The sequence below is a fragment of the Mobula birostris genome, chromosome 1, assembly GCF_030028105.1.
Source record: "Mobula birostris isolate sMobBir1 chromosome 1, sMobBir1.hap1, whole genome shotgun sequence".
Lineage (NCBI taxonomy): Eukaryota > Metazoa > Chordata > Chondrichthyes > Myliobatiformes > Myliobatidae > Mobula > Mobula birostris.
Genome location: NC_092370.1, coordinates 157,649,282 through 157,668,235, shown reverse-complemented (window position 1 = coordinate 157,668,235; position 18,954 = coordinate 157,649,282). Strand labels below are relative to the sequence as shown.

Sequence of the window (18,954 nt, the reverse complement as noted above, 5' to 3'; positions counted from 1 at the left end):
TTATGTATGTTCTTGTGGGTTCAGATGTGGTAGAAGCTTTGGGGAAATTGGATCAAACATTTTTACATTAGCAACTGAAGTGGGTTGTGACAGAAAGTCACTTAAAAAAACTAATTATTACGAGATGCAAATGGTCTACTTTGGGGGTCAGTTGTTGCATAGTTGGAAGTACTCTTGACTCTAGGTCAAAGTTGTGGGTTCTAATTTCAGCCTTACTCTTGAACACATAATTTAGCTTAACATTCCAATTCGGTATTGAGGAATCACCACATGATGGCTGATTTACCTCCATGCCACTTTGCTGCACGAAACCCATATCTCCCAATATCTAAAATCTGTTGATCTGTGACCTGAATGAGGCTCTAGGCAAAAATAGTACAAGAATTGTATCATCTAGGTGTAGGGGAACAATTTTTTTCTCATTTCTACCTTCGGAGTCTAAACCACTATTTTGAGACCTCTAATTCTAGATATTCCCATCGGGGAAGTATCAACTCCACATTTACCCTATCAAGCTCTGTTTCAGTGAAATCCCCTCTCTGGATTTATATCTCAGAATTGCTGAACTCTGGAGTACAAATCTAGACTACTTAATCTCTCTGAACATGACCAACCTGCTAACCATATCAGTAATAGTTATTAATAATAAAAATATTTTAAATGATCAAAAATTAATAACTTTAACATTAAGAGATATTTTAAGATCTCAGGATAAATATTTTTTAAAAAATTAGGTTGTGTAAGAAATTGACCAGGGTGTTGTCTGGATCGGAACATTTCAGTTATAAGGAGAGATCGGTTGAGTGTTGAGAAAGAAACTGATCGCGATGTGATAGAGGGATACAAGTTTATGCAAGGAATAGATGGGCGACAAAGAATCTTTTACTTACACTGAAAGTGTTAAAGACAGCATATGCTTAAGATAAGCAGTAGAGGTTTAGAGGGGATATGAGGAAGAATTATTTTCACACAGAGCTTGGAATCTGGAATGCACTGCATAATGATGTAATGGAAACAGATCTCTCAACATTTAAGAAACACATAGATAAGCACACTAATTGCCAAAGCACAGATGGTTATGAATGTAATGTGGGGAAATACAATATAGTATAATAAAGCAATAGGGTGGTGGGGGAGTACATGATGTTTTGGGTCAAAACCCTGCTATCAGGACTCCCCTCACCCACTGTAACCTCACCCCCTCGAAATGTATAGCAATCCATTCACTTTGCACCAATCTCAATACCATCTTTTTTCATAACAGAAGTTGATTGTGATGTGATTGATGGATTAGGGAACACTATTTGTACTGAGCAGGCTGAATTGGTTATAGCACAAACACAAATGGACTAACTTGTGCTCTGAAGGCATCTACAATCTGTTGTGTTATGGCACATCTTTCTATTAAATTTCTAAGGAACAGGATTAGCTCTATTTATCCATTGTACATTGACACATACAGTGAAATGTGCCATTTGTGTCAACGACCAATAAAGTCCGAATACATGCTAGCAGCAGCCAGTACATGCTGTCATGCTTCCGGTGCTACCTAGCATGCCCCCAATTTACTAGCCCTTCCACATGTTTTTGGAATGTGGGAGGAAACCGGAGTACCTGGAGGAAAACAACACAGTCACGGGAAGAACATACAAGCTCCTTACAGATGGCAATGGGAATTGCACAGCGGTCACTGATAGCTGGGGCTATAATAGTGTTAAGTTAACCACTACACTACCATGCTGCCCTAACTATATTCTTTTAGCAGAATTATTTATAAGACATAATAGCAATTAATATAGATGGGTGCATAGTTCAACTTGGGCATGGAGGGAGCCTGTTCTTACACTGTATAACTCTGACTCTAAGAGCTAACATAAATGAGACAGGTTTATGAAGTTTCCTGAATTTTACGCAAGGTGATAAGATTCCAAACCAAACTAGCCTATAAGTACTTCATATATACATTATTTAGGGAAAATTAGTCCAGTTAGGTCTCACAGTGAGAGAAGTCAGCAGCTAGGTTTTTTTTTGTGGTTCCAACTGAGATGTTTAACAACTCTTTAACTCTTTGGAATTTTCCACTTTAGGAACATTCCACATCTGTGAGAAATGACACTTTAATAGTTGGTATGTTAGCATTTCTGATAATGTAGCACATCTATGCTTCAACTATTGACTAAGATGTGGTTTTAAAATGAGAACTGGTAACATGCGGGCTTCATTATCCTCATTATCCTCATTATTTCTCTGCCTCCAATCACACATCACCTGAAGAATACATTTAGACCATTAACTAGTTTTACATATTTAACTAGTGAACATGCTTGTGTTCTGGATATGCCTTTGCACTGAAGGGGGGGGGGGGCAAATCTTGACAGTGATTCATCCCCTTGAACCAGCCTTAACCCAGAGATGCTGAAAGCAATGGTCCGATCCTTTGCTGATATCACCTCATTTGGCATTGAATTGAGATTGAGCATGAACTGTAGAGGCTTAGTTGAAAAGGAACAGAAGCATTCAGAGACCAGCTGTAAAATTCAATGAAAACCTCTGTGTCTTTTGCCCCAGTTCAGGAATAATTTTTTTAATATATAAATCAAAAGACTGCTGAAAAGATAAGATATCCTGCACAGAGGATACTTGCGAAAGAAAAACACACCAAGATCTGAATTTCCAGTTCCCACTGTGAAACTGCCTCATTCCCACAATTCATCAACTTCAAAAATAATAAACAAAAAAAGAAAAATCAATATTTATTGTTGAACTGATTTCTTCAGAATTTTTTTTAAATGGATGGACAAGTAACTCACAGGGGAGCAATTCTATCATATTCTGCCAGCTCAGCTCAAGTTTTTGTTGCTTTCTGTCCAGTTCTGGTTGCTGTGGAATTTTCCCTTTATTTTTCCAGTAATCATCTTCCCCTCATTCTTTTGCAATGGCTGTGTGTGAACTACTGCGTGTGAGCTTAAGCGTTCTCAGCAATACTTTCCAAATAACCTGGACCAGTCAGGTTACTGATGTGTGCACATCTTTTCTCTGGTCCCCACTCCAGCAGAGGGTGGGCTCAATCCTATGGGAAGTGGGAGTTGCTCTACTTTGGTTCAACGATGCACCCCATGTGCAATTCAGCACTGGAAGAACCCAACAATTACTCATCGGTAGCATGTTAACAGCATCCAAGACTAGCTCCTAGGGGGTCATGCACAAGCAAACCAAAAAAAAATTACACCTTGTCAAAGGGAGGCAAAGTCAACTGCAGCATCTCAGAAGCTGGTAGGATTGATGATATTGGTTAACCCATTTATCACAATGAACACAGGATCATCTCAACTTCTCACTGCGCTTCTATCTATGAGATCACCATGGACACTGTTACTTCCTCTTAAGATATACTCTTTTATTGACGTTTGTTGAATAATTGTTGGCGATCTGGACTTCAAGCAAAAATTAAGTTCCACAGCAAAGATGCCGTAAGGGAGTTATAATTGGTTTGTGGGAAATGGCAGGTTTATCAGGCAACCTCTCTGTCATTATTTCTGGCCTTGGAAGTCTTCCCATAATTCTGGCTGCAAGGTATTTGAGTGTGGTGCTGAGGGCTACAAACAAGGGATCTTAGTAAGTAGAGAATAACTTTCTTCAAATGCTGTTTCCATTTTAATTGATTGTAGGGGTGGGTAGCAAGGAGGGCAGGGAGTTAAGAGAGAGAAAGGAAGAGGAAGCATTTTCTCTGGAAGATAAAGAATACATTGCATTCGGATTAAGACCTCTCTACAAGTGACTGAAGGATTCCACACTCTCCTGTGGTCCCCATGTTCCCTTATGCAAAGGTAAAGAGACCACTTTTGCAACAGACCATGGCACAGCTTGATGAAAGGCAGAACGGCTATTTGCTAATATTCAGATTCAGCTGCAGCAATCTTCTAACTTGACTGCACTTTAGATTTCTGGCAGAAATGTTATTTCTTTGCCATGAAAAATACACCAGATTTTATATCTTGAAATAAATGCACAAGAAGAAAAGAAAGCTCCCCTTGTACAAGTGGCACTAAAAAGAGACATGCACATCATGTACCTATCAGGATGCCTTTCACTTACCCTATACTTTACAGGAGCGTATTTAAGATTTTAAAATGAAGATTGAATTAAGATACAGCTCTTCCCACATTTAACAGAATGTTTTTTACCTCAGCTGTGAGTAATTTATTCTCCAAAATCCATCAGTGACAATTTTTATTTTGGTGCAAGCTTCAGTTATTATTCAATGTATGTAGAAACAAAATCACCAGTACAAATCTCCACTCATAGACTAGCATGGGAAATATTTAAAAGTGGCTCGCGATAAAGTTGCTTTGAGAAGGCAGCATGTTACTGATGGCCGCTGCATTTTTCCCCCCTTTGGCATGCAAACCTACAGCTGGAAATGTTTAGTAAATTTGTCAGTAACACTTTGGCAGCAATGGCTGGAGTTTCTAGTATTAAGAACAAATCAAACCCCAGAGATTAAATTTCTGGCAGCAACACTTCATACTGCACTCAGCATTTGGTCTCAGCTGAGGGTACAGGAACCTTCAGAAAATGACACGGATGAGTTGCAACAATGCTTGCAGTTACCACTAACATAAGACAATAATGGTGCTTAATCACAAGAGGGTCTTTAATCTAAATAAATTAGAATAAGAGTAGTTGTATTTCAGGGTTTTGAGAATTTCTTTTACCTCACACAAAGGATTGAAATAATGAGTTACTTTCAATATTACACTGCAGGAAAATTAGCACATACTCAGAATCAGAATCAGGTTTAATATCACCGGCATAGGTCGTGAAATTTGTTAACCTTGCAGCTGCAGTACGATGCAATACATGATAATAGAGAAAAAAAAAGTAGTCAAGTAGTGTTCATGCGTTCTGGTAAAAAGTATTTTATCCCAGAGGTTAAGTAATAAATTATTTACCAGGTTAGCAACACATGCAAAGAGCATCTTAAAAATTAAGAAGCACATCATAACCACTAAGTCAGAAATTAATTTCACCCACATAGCAGTACGGGGCAAAATAAATATAAAGAGAAAGTTAAAGAGGATCCAGAGATGCTGGAAATCTGAAATACATATGGAACACGCTGGAAGTACTCAATATTCTGTAGAAAGAGAAACAAGGGCCTTTGACCAGAAATGTTAACCCTGTTACTCTTTCCACAGAGGTCACTTTAGCTGCTGAGTGTTTTTAGCATGTTTGGTTTTTATTAAAACTCAAAAGTGTTTAAAAAAATGTTTGAGCTAAGAGGCAGGCAGTAGGGGGAAAAATAGCAAGGACTTTAGCTGAGGAGAGAGGTATTGGAGAACATTTGATGCAAGACAGCAGACCAAGTGTGGAAGTGTGATGTAAAGTAAAGCAACTTAACTATGCCCATCAATTAAGGCCAACTTGGCAGATGTTTTTAAATTATTGAGATACTGCACGGAATAGGTCCTTCCAGCTACCAGCAACCTTAGGTTAATCACAGGACAATTTACAATGACCAATTAACCCAACAACCGGTATGCCTTTTGGACTGTGGGAGGAAACTGCAGTACCCGTACGAAACCCACCCGGTCATGGGGAAAATGTACAAACTCCTTTATACTCTGGTGGGTCAGAGTATAATGACATGTAAAATATGTAAGTACCTGAGGGAGGGATATCATATTGGATTCTAGGATTCTGCTTATTACAAGTAAATAAAGGGTAGTCTGAGTCAAATTCTATAAAAAATCCTCAGGTTCATTTACAGGACTAACTGACACCAGTGAAATAAGCAGGTTACCTAAAGAAAACCAGAATCTGAAAGAGATTCACTGAAGCAAACGCTATTACTATATACAGAATAAGGTAACTAGAACTTCAAGTCCATGCCAGACTATGGCATATTATTCCAAGTAATTAGTAATTAAAGATTACAACTTTTCAAAATACCGTGGACTCCAGTTAATTGGGACTCACTGGGACCAGCACACTTTGGCCCAATCAAGTGGCTACCCCAATTAGCCGAAGTTTCATGGAAATAGTTAAAAAGTATAAAAAAGACAAACTACCATTTAACTGAGTGACAAATTATCTATTTAAATGAAATACAGAATAAATTAGAACATTACCAATACTACTACAGTACTATAAAACTGTGTACATGTTCCTAATAGATATCAATAGAGGCATTCATCCAGTGTATGCTGTCTTGTTCTTTTTACTGACTGTAAATGAACAAAATTAGCGCAGATACCTCATGTAGATCACACTGGACAACAAAGATTTGGTTTCCTGAGTACTTTTGGGTCTATTTTATGGATTTATGAAAATCACCATGAAATTTCCCTATCATGCATCATTTTTTTGAAATCACCTATAATTTTTATTTCAATTTGCAATTCAAGTCAGAATAGCTAATGCCAAGATTAAGGAAGGCATTCTTGCTGGTCCACAAATCAAACAGGTCATCAATGGCAGGCAATTTGAAGAATCTCTCGTAGGACCTGAGAAAAATCGCATGTTGTTGAAAATTTTCTTGGCAATTACAGAGCACCAAACTACTTGCAGCTGGTTGACAACATGCTTCAAGCATACACAACCATGAAATGCAACATGCCACTAAAGATTCACTTTCTGCATTTCCATTTAGATTTTTCTCCTGTAAATCTTGGCACTCTCAGTGACGAGCATGATGAAAGGTTTCACTAGAATATTGAGATCATGGGGAAACGGTATCAGGGCAACTGGAATCCATTAATGTTGGCAGATCAACACACACAACATGCTGGAGGAACTCAGCAGACACAAAACGTGTGTGTTGCTTGGATTTCTGGCATCTGTAGACTTTCCTTTGTTAATGCTGGCTGATTATTGTTAGCCACTTAAGCGAGGAGCCTTAGACACTCATCAACAAAACATGTTTAGCTTAGCTGAACAATTACAAATTGTCAGCATTATTATGCAATTAAACACATTATATTCAACTAAAGTTAACTTCTTGTTTCTCCAAATTTCTACATGATACAAGTAATCTGAAATTATATTTGTGTTCAGCTTCAAGCAGTCTATTATAAACATAACAAAATTACTGACTGAAGCGACACTTTCAAAAAAACTGTTGTCCAGTGTAATGGACTGCCTTCATAAAATTTTAAATGATTGCATCCTCCAAATCTTCAAATACATTATATTTAAGATGATTGTCAATACCTTCAAATTCTTCGTAGGTCCTAACTTGTTGAAGTAGTGAAATCATTTCATTTTCACTTCCAGCTGTTTCTGGCATTTCCAAGTTTCAATGCTTGAAACCGCAGAGAACAAAACAGTTCTGAATTGTCTTACTGCTTATTTCTCACCAATTATCAGTGACAAAAGTCACTGGTTTTTGAACACCAGCACAGGCAACAATTTAAAAACTATTTGCTCTAAGCATGGTGCAGTGTCTAATGGGCACACAAGTGCACACATCTGACACTAATTAGAAACTGTTCGGCAACAGTCTCTTGTCACAATTAAGCGGCATAATGTCCCAAATAAACAAAGGGAATCCCGATTATTTGCTAGATTAATTGACCGGAATCCACTGTACATCCATTTCTCAATAACTCTCCATGCCAAATTAACTTTGATAATGAATTCAAAATATTTTCCACAAATTAATTAGAATCAACTTATAGGAAGAATTGCACATCCTTTATTAATAACTCTCAGTTTTTCAGTTGCAGATGTTTTAAACCTTGTACTTAAAAAAGTCAAGCTGTACTTCTTCCAGATAAACTGTGGTCTGCAACATGGCTGACATATCTCACAGCTACTTTGCTTTAATCTCTAAAAGTTCTTCCCATTCTGCCAGCACATTGTGCGAACAGGACAGAGGATAAATTGGAGATGAATGGCATTTTGATGAGGAAATATTGGTTTTTAATTTATCATTTTTAGTAAATTAAGAACACCATGTTATATAGGTTGCACTTGGCTACCTTTTACAGACTATGAAACCTCACTATTGTAAAGTTATGACCAGGTGATCTTCCAGAAGTAGGTTCTTGCTCTACTATACATAAAGTATGCAAACATGAATTATGAGATTGTAGGTAAACTGGATGCACCACATTAATACATAGATCAGTTGAATAGGGCTTCTATGCGCACACATTTGGAGGTATACTAGAGTACAAAAACATTGCTTTTCAAAAATGGAAAGAAGACCTGGGTTTAACATCTTATCTAACTTGTCAGTTAGTTATGTTCTAAACACTGGAGTGAAGTAAAGAAGCAACCTGCTGACTCACTGGTACTAGACGGTCTTAAAGGAATTTTACTGGAGTATTGTTAGTTTATTAGAAGTCCATGATTAGAATGGCCATGGGTTGCATTTTCAGACAATATCATTAATCTGAGTAATACACTTATGACCAGAACGTAATATTACCTTTGTGTAGGGAGGAGAAAAAGTCCACATTCTTGTCATGACTTGCAAACATTCCGATGGCTGAGGTGTAGTTTGCAACCGCTCTTAAATATCAGACCAAAACACCTAATCAAATCCATCACCAGACAGCTGTGACCAAATCCAGTGCTTACAATGCCCGCAGATACTTTCCTGTCAGAGTGACTGTATAGCATTTAGGACCAGAACCTGTGACTGATACCTCAGATCAAACAACAGGACCCAATGTCAAAATAACCAAGATCAATTAGTTGAACACAAAGAATATCCAAGTCTAAGCTCCAGTTACTTAAATAGAACTCTCCTGGGTGAAGAGTTCAATCATTAGGATGTCTAAAAGCCTGATGGCCACCATTTGTCCTTGCTTTGCTGTCTGATGTGAGAGGTACCAGTATGAAATACGTATTTGATACCAGAGATGCCTATGCCCAAATTGAACTGGAGTGTTGCAATGACACTATAAAACCCACAGATGTATTCAAAGCATCCTACCTGTAACAAACTGTGTGTGCCTGTCTCCACAGAAGCTGATGAGACATTTGGTGTGTTGTTCTTGGTGTTTACAGGGGGTTGTCCTTCCAGCCAGGAAATCTTCAAGGGGTTACTTATTAAGCCAGTCTCATTCTTGAGGGCCAGCTCCTAGTCAAAATGAAGAGCAAGTCAAAGGCCAAAGTTCAAAGTAAATTTGTTATCAAATTATGTATACCATATACAACCTTGAAATTCATCTTCTTGCAGGAATCCACAAAACAAAAGAAACACAATAGAAACAACGAAAACCACATACAACAAACTTCCAACATGCAAAAGAGGACAAATTGTGCAAATAATAAAAAAGACAAATAATAGAGTGTGAGTTGCAGAGTCCCCAAGTACAAGCCTACAGGCTGTGGAGTCAGTTCAGCGCTGAAGCAAGTGAAGCTGGTCCAGGAGTCATTTGGCACTGATAATCATAATGAGTATTCTTATCATATTTGGTAAGAATCAAGTGTGTCCACTTTATACAGTGTTACGTCCTGATTGCCAATTCCTACTTCGTATCACAAATCAACTGAACAAGTGAAGCACTGTCAGGTCTTCATTGTTCCATCTCCATTTTCCTCAGCAAGATGTCTTGCACAAAATTAGCAAGTCACCGTGGCTGATACCATAAATGAGGTAGACACATAACTCATTAAAATGACACACCCCAACACGTTTTTACAGAACAATGTATTCATTCATTTTACACAAAGTCATCTATATTATGTAACACAACCAATGTCGTCAATAGATTTTAAATGACAATAAGGGATTTGTCCCAATGCTCTGTTTGAGAGATGAGTCATACTGCCATGTGCTTATCAATCTAACCAGTTGTAGCTGATGCTTTTAACTGACAGCAATTCATAAGTGCAGCCAAGGTGAACATGGATCATACTATTTTCAACAGTCCACAGACAGCTCACACATTACTTTACACTTAGGATGAATTTGAAAAGCATTCCACCTTTGGGCCAGCAAATCTCATAGCATATAGGAGGAGGCTGGGTGTAACACAGGGATGGCAAGAAATTTTCAGCTATTTTTTGGTTCTTTAATAGCCATTGTCAATGTCAAAATAAGTCAGACCTTAAAAGAACCTTTTACGACATTTAGAACACAGCAGCTGCAAGGTGCCATGAATGTGATTGAAAACAGATGGTTGGGGATGAGAGTGGAAATGGTCTACTGCACTGATCTGATACCTGAGGAGCAGTGAGGTGGAAGATCTCCAAGGGGCCAGTTATTATGGTATATTATCACATTAGTGGTGCTATTACCTTTATTAATGTTGCTGATGAAGAAAAATGGCAAAGGTCAAGGACAAAACATCGATGGCTCTGTGTGTCTGTACTTCATTCTGGACTTGCTGAAGGGTTGCACCTTGATTTACTGTGCAAAAATGCAGATGGTCTGTAAACACCCACTTTCTATTGGTTAATGCAAGAATGGCAATGAACACCTGATGATGTCATAATAGTGGCATCTGATGCCAGGCTAAAGGTGACATGCAAAGGTGAAAAGATGGCTAGGAGCGTCAGGGTCAATTTCACAATGGATTCTAATCAGCCTTCAAACAATTTCTGGTGAAATCTAACACAAACAAAACCGTTTTTAAGAACGTATTCAACGGCTAGAGAAAAACACGCACAAATGCATCGAATTTCAAGGTAAGAATATCCTCATTATTTGGTGGAGTGTGTTTAAAACACAGTCCATGCAGGGCATGAAAACTCTACCTGGCAACTTGAACCCAGAAAATTCAGTCTCCTGTGTGCTTTTACATTATGTGTGGCTTAATCCAGCTTGAAAACTTCTGTGCACCGGAGATCTGGAGTTATTATTGTGCTGGTAGGCGAAGAGTGGATCAGAACACCCTGACCTGTTAGTATGAGAAGCTTGGGGCACACAGGAATTGGTAGGAAAGGGGTTGGGAGCTTTTATCTTTTCTTCCAAACAGTTCTGCTGAAGCCTCTGTCAAGTGTTCAGGAGTGATAAGGTTACAGAAAACCCACAGAAGTTACAACTCTTACAGAAAATATTAGAAAAGCAACTGTCCATCACTTTCAAAAGGAAAAATGAAGTGTGCAATACTCACAGCGGTCCTGGTTGAGGAAAATTCCACTATAGCACTACCTTTCTTTTTACTGGATATGAGCAGGTTCAAAACTTCGCCATACTGTAAGAAGAAGCAGCTTCAGTATCTGTTAACAAGGTTAACATGAGCATAGAACATCAGCTTCTTCCACTTCAGGGATTTACAGCATTTAACCTTCATTACAAAATGCTAAGTCACTGGAGAAAGGATGCATGCTAACCAGCTGAGCGTCTTTATATAGCAGTTTCAATGCCTAACAGTATGACGGATTTGGATTGATGTTTTTAACTAAAGCATGCATGCTATCATGTTAAATTTATGTTGATCTACATTTCTCTCTACTTTCTGCTGTCATTTATTTACCCTCCTCTGCACAACAGTTTCTCTTACAAAAACAAAAAAACAGAACTTTAGGTAACACACACAAAATGCTGGTGGAATGCAGCAGGCCAGGCAGCATCTTATAGGAAGTAGTACAGTCGACGTTTCGGGCTGAGACCCTTCGTCAGGACTAACTGAGTGAAGAGATAGGAAGAGATTTGAAAGTGGGAGGGGGAGGGGGAGATCCGAAGTGATAGGAGAAGACAGGAGGGGGAGGTGGAGCTGGTGGAAGGGCAGTGTTGGGTAGTGTGAACTGTGTTGGTCAATTAACTTATCAGTTTTTGATCTGTTAAATTACTGTCCTCATGCTCAGTATCTCTCTCTTTCATTCTCATCTTGAGTATGCAACCATTTCTCCCCTGAGACCGATAAACACCCCAAAATATTTACATCTTTTACAGAAACAAATGGTGGAAGAACTATGATTTGCTAACAGGAAGCTGATAAACTTGGGTATATGAAATGATTATCCACATTTTTCACTTACAAGCAACTTCCAGATGAGAACAGTCAAGCTACTTTGGGTTAGATTGATGTACTTTGCATCTTACTCACAATCTCCCTCTACCTCCCCTGCTTGCTTTTCAGCTTGTTGCCATCTTCCTCTCTTCCATGATCAGTTCCTTAAGACAAGTAACAGCTGTTGTCTTATTTGACATGGGCAACTATAAATCTACAGGAACATACCGTACATTTCAGAGACGTGAATTGGCTTCTACTTGCGGGTAACTCCTACAATGTGATTTTACTCTGGTGCTCTCTTGTTTGAAGAGGAAGGAAAGGATCTTTGTCAGCAGGAAGCTGACAAAAACAAAGTTCGAAGTACATTTATTGTCGAAGATTGTATAAAGTATGTATACTACATACTGTACAACATTGAGATTCGTCTCCTTAGTCAGCCACAAAACAAAGAAACCCAATAGGACACATTAAAAAAAACAAAGAACATCATACCCCCAATGTGCAGAAAAAAAATTGTGCAAACAATAAAAGTAAGCAAATAACATTCAGAACTGAAGTTCACAAAAGTGAGTTCACAGCCACGAAGCCAGTCAGTCAGCAGCCAATCCAGGAGCCCGCTAGTTCAACGCAGAGACAAGTAAACCTCACAGAGTAGTGAGTTGAATTGGTTGATCCCTCACCTCCACCCTGACACCCTAACCTTTACGATCTGGTGCAGTGCGTAAAAACAACGAATCTGACAACTGCTGGACTATGCCAATACAAGATTAAAAGAGTCTTAATTTTCCCCTTAAATCTGTTTCAAAACCTGCTTTGCTCAGTCAACAGGAATCTGTGCTATAATGCTGTCCTAAAATGGCAGAACGGTCACTGACATGGATGAGGAATCCAGAAGTTATGATCTCAAATCTGGGCAAGTTGCAATATCCAATTGAAATAACTAATTGTCCATGATTTGGCATCAGGAAAAATGGCACTTAGCATGCCACGTTATTCAAAAAGAAAGAAAAAATGATTAGTATTTTTTAATGCAGAAAAGACACCAGCTAAATCTACATCACAGCATCATTTAGAAAGGTAGGCTGATGGGGCTGAATGATGAGAATTTGTATGAGCAAGATTGGGGGGAGGGGGATGGAACAAGGGCTTAATAGTCTGTAGGTATTTTGTAACTGCAGATGAGTAATGTAATTTCAAAATAATCTCACCACCCTAAGTATTTCCCATCATAACTGACACACTTGGATAGATACCAATTGGTAGAAGCATGGAAAGTACTCTTCATTTGATGGCTCCACTGCAGAAGAACTTACCTTTCGCAAGATTGATAGGAGAAATTCATGAGAATAACCACCATTTGATTCATCGTCCTTGTTACACTTCCATCTGAGCTATATATTGCCAGGGAGGGTGGAAAGGGACAGAGGGTTGTGGAAGGTGGGAGGGGGGGAAGGTGGGAGGGGGGGGGAGGAAGGGGGGGAGGAAGGGGGGGAGGAAGGGGGGGAGGAAGGGGGGGAGGAAGGGGGGGAGGAAGGGGGGGAGGAAGGGGGGGAGGTGTGGGCAAAGATAAAATATTTTCATGATTTCTAAGGAATTAAGGAAAAATGCTGACAACTTAAAAGGCAAACCAAAAGAAATTATGAAAATAGTTAAAAACCAGAAATCAAAGGGAAAACAATTAGTGAAATAAGTATACTTCATATCTTCTAAGGTGTAGGAGCCATGTACCTACTTTCTGTTTGTCTGCATTTTGCATTGAGTGTTTATTTTGGGTAATTTGTCACGTAGATTGATGCATGGTAGAAGTGAAGAGTATAGTTACGTATTCATGCTTTCTTTTTAGGTTAGTTTTTAGTCTGGTTAGTGGTTAAAGGCACTCAGAATGGCATTTTTATTGTCCACTGCTTTGCTTAGTTATGCTTCATTTATTGTTTAACTAAGTTTAAGAACGCTTAGCTTAAGTACATTTGAATACGCTTAGATTGTTTATTTCATTATATTGTTAGTTTTATCATTACAAGATAGGTTGTCTTTGCTGGTTTCGCAATAAAGATCAAACGTACTTTCTTTGACTTTAGAACTTTATTATTGATGGAAAGTACGTCATACAGAGTCAACACCCCCATGCTTAGCCTCTGAGAGGTTTTCAGTTGTTTTAAAGTAACCGCTACAGTGGGGATTGCATTACCAGTTTCCCAAACCTTCCATAGCTCACAGTAACTCTGAACCTTCCAGGAAATCAATTTCACAAGACATTAACAAAAGCCAGCATGAGAACTAGACTTACTTTCAGCTTGGGGGTTGGTTTGTTTTTGGAGTCTGTTTGGACAGCAAAACCTGGAAGGAAAAGAAACCATATTACCAAATTTTCATTGACATAGGAAGCAGATTCATTAATACAGAATTTCACCATATCAAAAAAAATTTAAATAATTAATTTCAAATTGCTGCTGTAATTGTCATGTACAATGCCAAGTGAATATTGCTGCTACTTTCCCCTCACATTCATCTGTAACTTGCCCTTCTGTTCTTTCCTGAAACTCTATTCACCTTCCACCCCAGAGTACTCTCCTTGGTTCTCCCATTAACCCCTCACCTCCTTTGTCTCCATATTGCTCTTCCCTGAAGTCCTCTTACCTTCCCTCCTCACCAATACTACATCCTGTAAAGCATTCCACAACTATAATTTAATGTCAAGCATACATACATATACTCTCCTGTCCTTTATTCATTTTCTTATAACTTACAGTTCTTTTGACACTGTTTTCACTCCCTGGCCTGCAAATAAAGTCTCCAGAACTGGACGACATGCTAACATTTGGCCATATTAGTACCTATTTGCAAGACTAGCCTTCCCCATAGAGTGCGATTTATAAAATAAAGCACCAGTCAACCCATCACAGCACTTGCAAATGTTCAACAATTCCTCCATAAGTTGCTATTTACTCTGCATTTCCTTGCAAAACGTTAAATTTCACATGCTCACAAGCTTCCAATGAATCCAAGCATACCGCTGAATAAATTGTTAAATCGTCATGTCACATGTACAGTGAAAAACTTTGCTATGCATGCTATCCATACTGATCATCTCATCTTATCAGTACACGGAGGTAGTACAAGGTAAAACAATAGCAGAAGGCAGAAGGAAATGTTACAGTTACAGAGAAATTGCAGTGCAGGCAGACAGACAATAAGGCGCGACACTATATAACACGGTAGATTATGAAATCAAGAGTCCATCATGTTGTACTAGGGAATTGAGCAGTAGCTTTATGACAGTGCAATCGAAGCTGTCCTGTAGCCTGGTGGTACATGCCTTCAGCCTTTTGTGTCTTCTGCCTGATAGGAGGGAGAAGAGAGAATGCCTTGTGTGGGGAGGGTCTTTGATTTATGTTGGCTGCTTTACTGAGGCAGCGAGAAGTGGAGACAGTGTCTATGGAGAGGATGCTGGCTTCTGATGCGTAGAGCTGTATCCACAACTCTGCAGTTTCTTGTGGTCTCAGGCACAGCATTTGTCATATCGAGCAGCGATGTACCCAGATAGAATACTTTCTATGCTGCACTGATAAAAATTGGTGAGAGTCCAAGGGCACATGCTAATTTCTTTAGCCTGTAAAAGTTGGAATGTGCACTCTCCCCATTCCTATTGAACAGCTCCTTTGTTTCGCTGCCATTGAGGGAAAGGTTGCTGTCATGACACCATGTCACAGGGCTCTCTATCTCCTTTCTGTATTCTGACATTGTTATTTAAGAGATGGTCACCTGAAAACTCGTGGATAAAGTTAAAGTAGAATATGGCTGCACAGCCACAAGTGCATAGGGAGTAAAGTAGTGGGCTGAAGTCGCAGCCTTGTGAGGCACCAATGCTGAGGATAGCCTTGGCAGAGGTGTTGCTGTCTACCTTTACTGATTGCTGTCTATTGGTCAGGAAGTCAAGGATCCAGTTGCAAAAGAAGGGGTTGAGTCCCAGGAGTTTGGAGATGAATTTACTTGGAATTATAGTATTGAAGCTGGAGTTGTAATCAATAAACATTCATCCATGGCAGGTGTCCTTACCTACAATATCACAGGTGCAAACTTACCTCGCAACCTCTGCTCTCTTTCCAGTATTATCTGTTCTTCGATGAGCCTCTGCTGCTTCAGTAAATTTCTGGAGCCCTCCTCCCTCAGCTTGGCAATCTGTAGGAAGACAAGAGCCAAGCAAGTATTACATCTGAGGAATTAATCAATACTATGAATGACAGTGAACAAGACAGAAGCAAAATTATAGCTAGCATGACAATCCAACAAAAACAACTATGACTCTTGCTTATATTAAACCATACGATTTAGTTGTTCGTGTTTCCAATCTCTTCCCCTTTTGGCATCAATTTTTATGGGGAGCAGAGGTTACTTTGTCTACTGGCTCCTGATCAAAACACAGTTCCTTGTACATAAACATCAGCAGATATTTCAAACAAAGAAATATAATGGGGTCCATTCACCATTGACACGCTCCTTTCTGGTAGGGAGTCCATGGCAGCAGAAGCTGTGGCTGCTTCTAATTCTTCCAAGATCATACAATCTTTCAGAACTTGTGAATGAACAGAGGGGCTTTAGAGGGGGAAGAAATGTTGTGAAGGATTAAACTTCTTCACTCAACTCTACAAAATTCAGTTAAAATCCACCTGGAATTTTTCTTAATATTGCTTGGCCATCTGACCTGACCTGGCAAGAATGAACTTGCAAACCTTTGCTTTGAGCAAAGGATCAAGCTCTCTAAATTGGGATCAGTAGTAACAGCACATCACGTAAAAATTCAATTGTGTTTGACCTCAAGGGTGATAAGGCAGATCATTGCTTCAAACCAAGGACAGCAAAAATAAAACTATCTGTGTGAAAACAAAAGACATATGAGATTCTGCAGATACTGGAAATCTCAAACAATACATACACAGTACTGGAGGAGCACAGCAGGTCAGGCAGTATCCATGGAGGGGAATAGTGGATGTTTCAGGCTGAGACCCTTCATCATTGTTGGAGAGGAAGGGGACAGAAGTGAGAATAAGTAGATGGGGGCAGTGGAGGAGTACAAGGTGGCAGGAGATTAGGTGAGGGGAGTAGAAAGCAGATGAAAGGGAATGATATGAGAAGCTGGGAGGTGATAGGTGGAAGAGGTAAAGAACTGAAGATGGTGCAATCTGATAGGACTGTGGACCATGGGGAAAAGGGTAGGAGGTGCAGAACGAGAGGGAGGTGATGGGCAGGTCATGAGGGTGAAGGACTGGAAGGAAAGGGGTGAGTGAGCCACCAAAGATGGGGGGGGGGGGGGGGGAAGAACAGAGGGGATAATTACCAGAAGATAGAGAAATCGATGTTCATGCCATCAGGTTGGAGGACGCTACCCAGACAGAATATAACGTAGCAGAGGAATTCTGGACAGGTATGTTGGTGCAGAAATATGAAGTGGAATTGAAATGGGTGGCCACCGGGAGATCTTGGCTATTGTGGCAGACAGCGTGAAAGTGCTTGATGAAACAGTCCCCAAATTTGCGTCAGGTCTCACCGATGTAGAGCAGTCTGCACCGGGAGCACCAGATACAATAAATGACCCTAGCAGACTGTTTAGGGCCCTGAATGGTGGTAAGGGAGGTGGTGTAGGGGCAGCTGTAGCACCTGCCGCATTTGCAGTGATGTGCCAGTTGGGAGATCAGTGGGGACGAATGACCAGGTCACAGAGAAGGCAATCCCTGTGGAAAGTGGAGTTGGGGTGGGGGGGGGGGGGGGGACAGATGTGCCTTGTGATGGGCTCCCAATGGAGATGGCAGGAGTTGTGGAGAATAGTGTTTTGGAAGTAGAGGCTGGTGGGGAGGTAGATGAGGATAAAGGGAGCCCAATCCTTGTTATGTTGGGGGCGGGAGGAGAGTATGGGAAATGGAGGAGATACAGATGAAGGCAGCATCAACAGTGGAATGCTGACTTCTGAAATAAAGGACATCTCAGTACTTGGTCTACCTCTGACTCTTTTCACCCCTTGACCTCTCTCGGTCTCCATCTCCAGAGACATAATACCTGACGACATTTTTTTGACAAACCCACTGAGTCTCTCAGTTACCTTGATGATACCTCTTCCCACTCTGTCACTTGCTATTCCCTTTTCTCAGGTCCTCTCCCTCTGCTGCATCTGTTCTCAGAATGAGAATTTCTATCCAATGATATCGAGATGTCCCTTTTTTCCAAAAAAAAAGGATTTTCCTTCCAGTCTTGATAAAAGATATTGGCCTGAAATGTCTCCTGTTTATTCCCCTCCAGAGATGCTGCCTGATATGTTGAGCTCCTCCAACATTTTGAGTGTGTTGTGTGAAAACAAGCATGGACAGTCCCACAGTCTATCCATGAGACAGAGTTAGCAGCCTAAAGAGGAATGAGTGTTCTACCATGTACCCTTCTGGCACACCTTTCCTCTTTCCCCCTACATCTTTACTTGTTCCACAGCAGCTATCTTTTGCTATCTAATTTTTAGCTTTACCATTTCTGACTTTAAGTTACTTGAAGGGATAAAAGCCTGGATTCAATTAGTTAGTTTCAAAACATGAACTAAGGACTGTTCCACTGAAAAACAATGGGCTGAATTTTGTCCATGACCATCAGTTCTGAAGGGTGGCGTCATTCGGACAGAAGTCAGTCAGGGATTTAATGATTGACAGATCTGCTGCGTCTATTACCACACTGTCATTGGACTTCACGCTGTCTCTGTTCCAAATGTCAGAAACATTAAAAAATTATAATGAAGCCAGCAACAAAACATAGCCCCAAAGTGTCAACATTCTCTCCCTCCATCACACCTCTGCCCTGTGTGAAAGACTACAGGGAAATCACAATTGCTGCTCTTGCTTCTACATAAAGTGGCAAGGAGCAAATCAGTAGATTGAGTATTCAATCCAGGCACATTACCTTCAAGGGAACCTGGCAGGGACAGAGATATTGTCCTTCAAACAATTCAGTAAACTAAAACCTTATTAAGATGGATAAAATTAATCCCATGTCCCAATCTGAGGAG

At 39.9% G+C, this 18,954-nt stretch overlaps 1 protein-coding gene across 1 annotated transcript in view; it reads right to left on the bottom strand.

The window, feature by feature from the left end:
• The window catches only part of dnajc17 (DnaJ (Hsp40) homolog, subfamily C, member 17), a 123,303-nt gene that overhangs the window by 44,436 nt on the left and 59,913 nt on the right, over nucleotides 1-18,954 (bottom strand). Inside the window, exons 6-10 of the mRNA XM_072264702.1 lie at nucleotides 15,998-16,094; nucleotides 14,203-14,252; nucleotides 13,229-13,306; nucleotides 11,073-11,153; nucleotides 8,945-9,091 (exon numbers count right to left, since the gene is read on the bottom strand). Of these exons, the coding sequence (XP_072120803.1) occupies nucleotides 8,945-9,091; nucleotides 11,073-11,153; nucleotides 13,229-13,306; nucleotides 14,203-14,252; nucleotides 15,998-16,094 (453 nt within the window). The remainder of the gene's footprint in view (nucleotides 1-8,944; nucleotides 9,092-11,072; nucleotides 11,154-13,228; nucleotides 13,307-14,202; nucleotides 14,253-15,997; nucleotides 16,095-18,954) is intronic.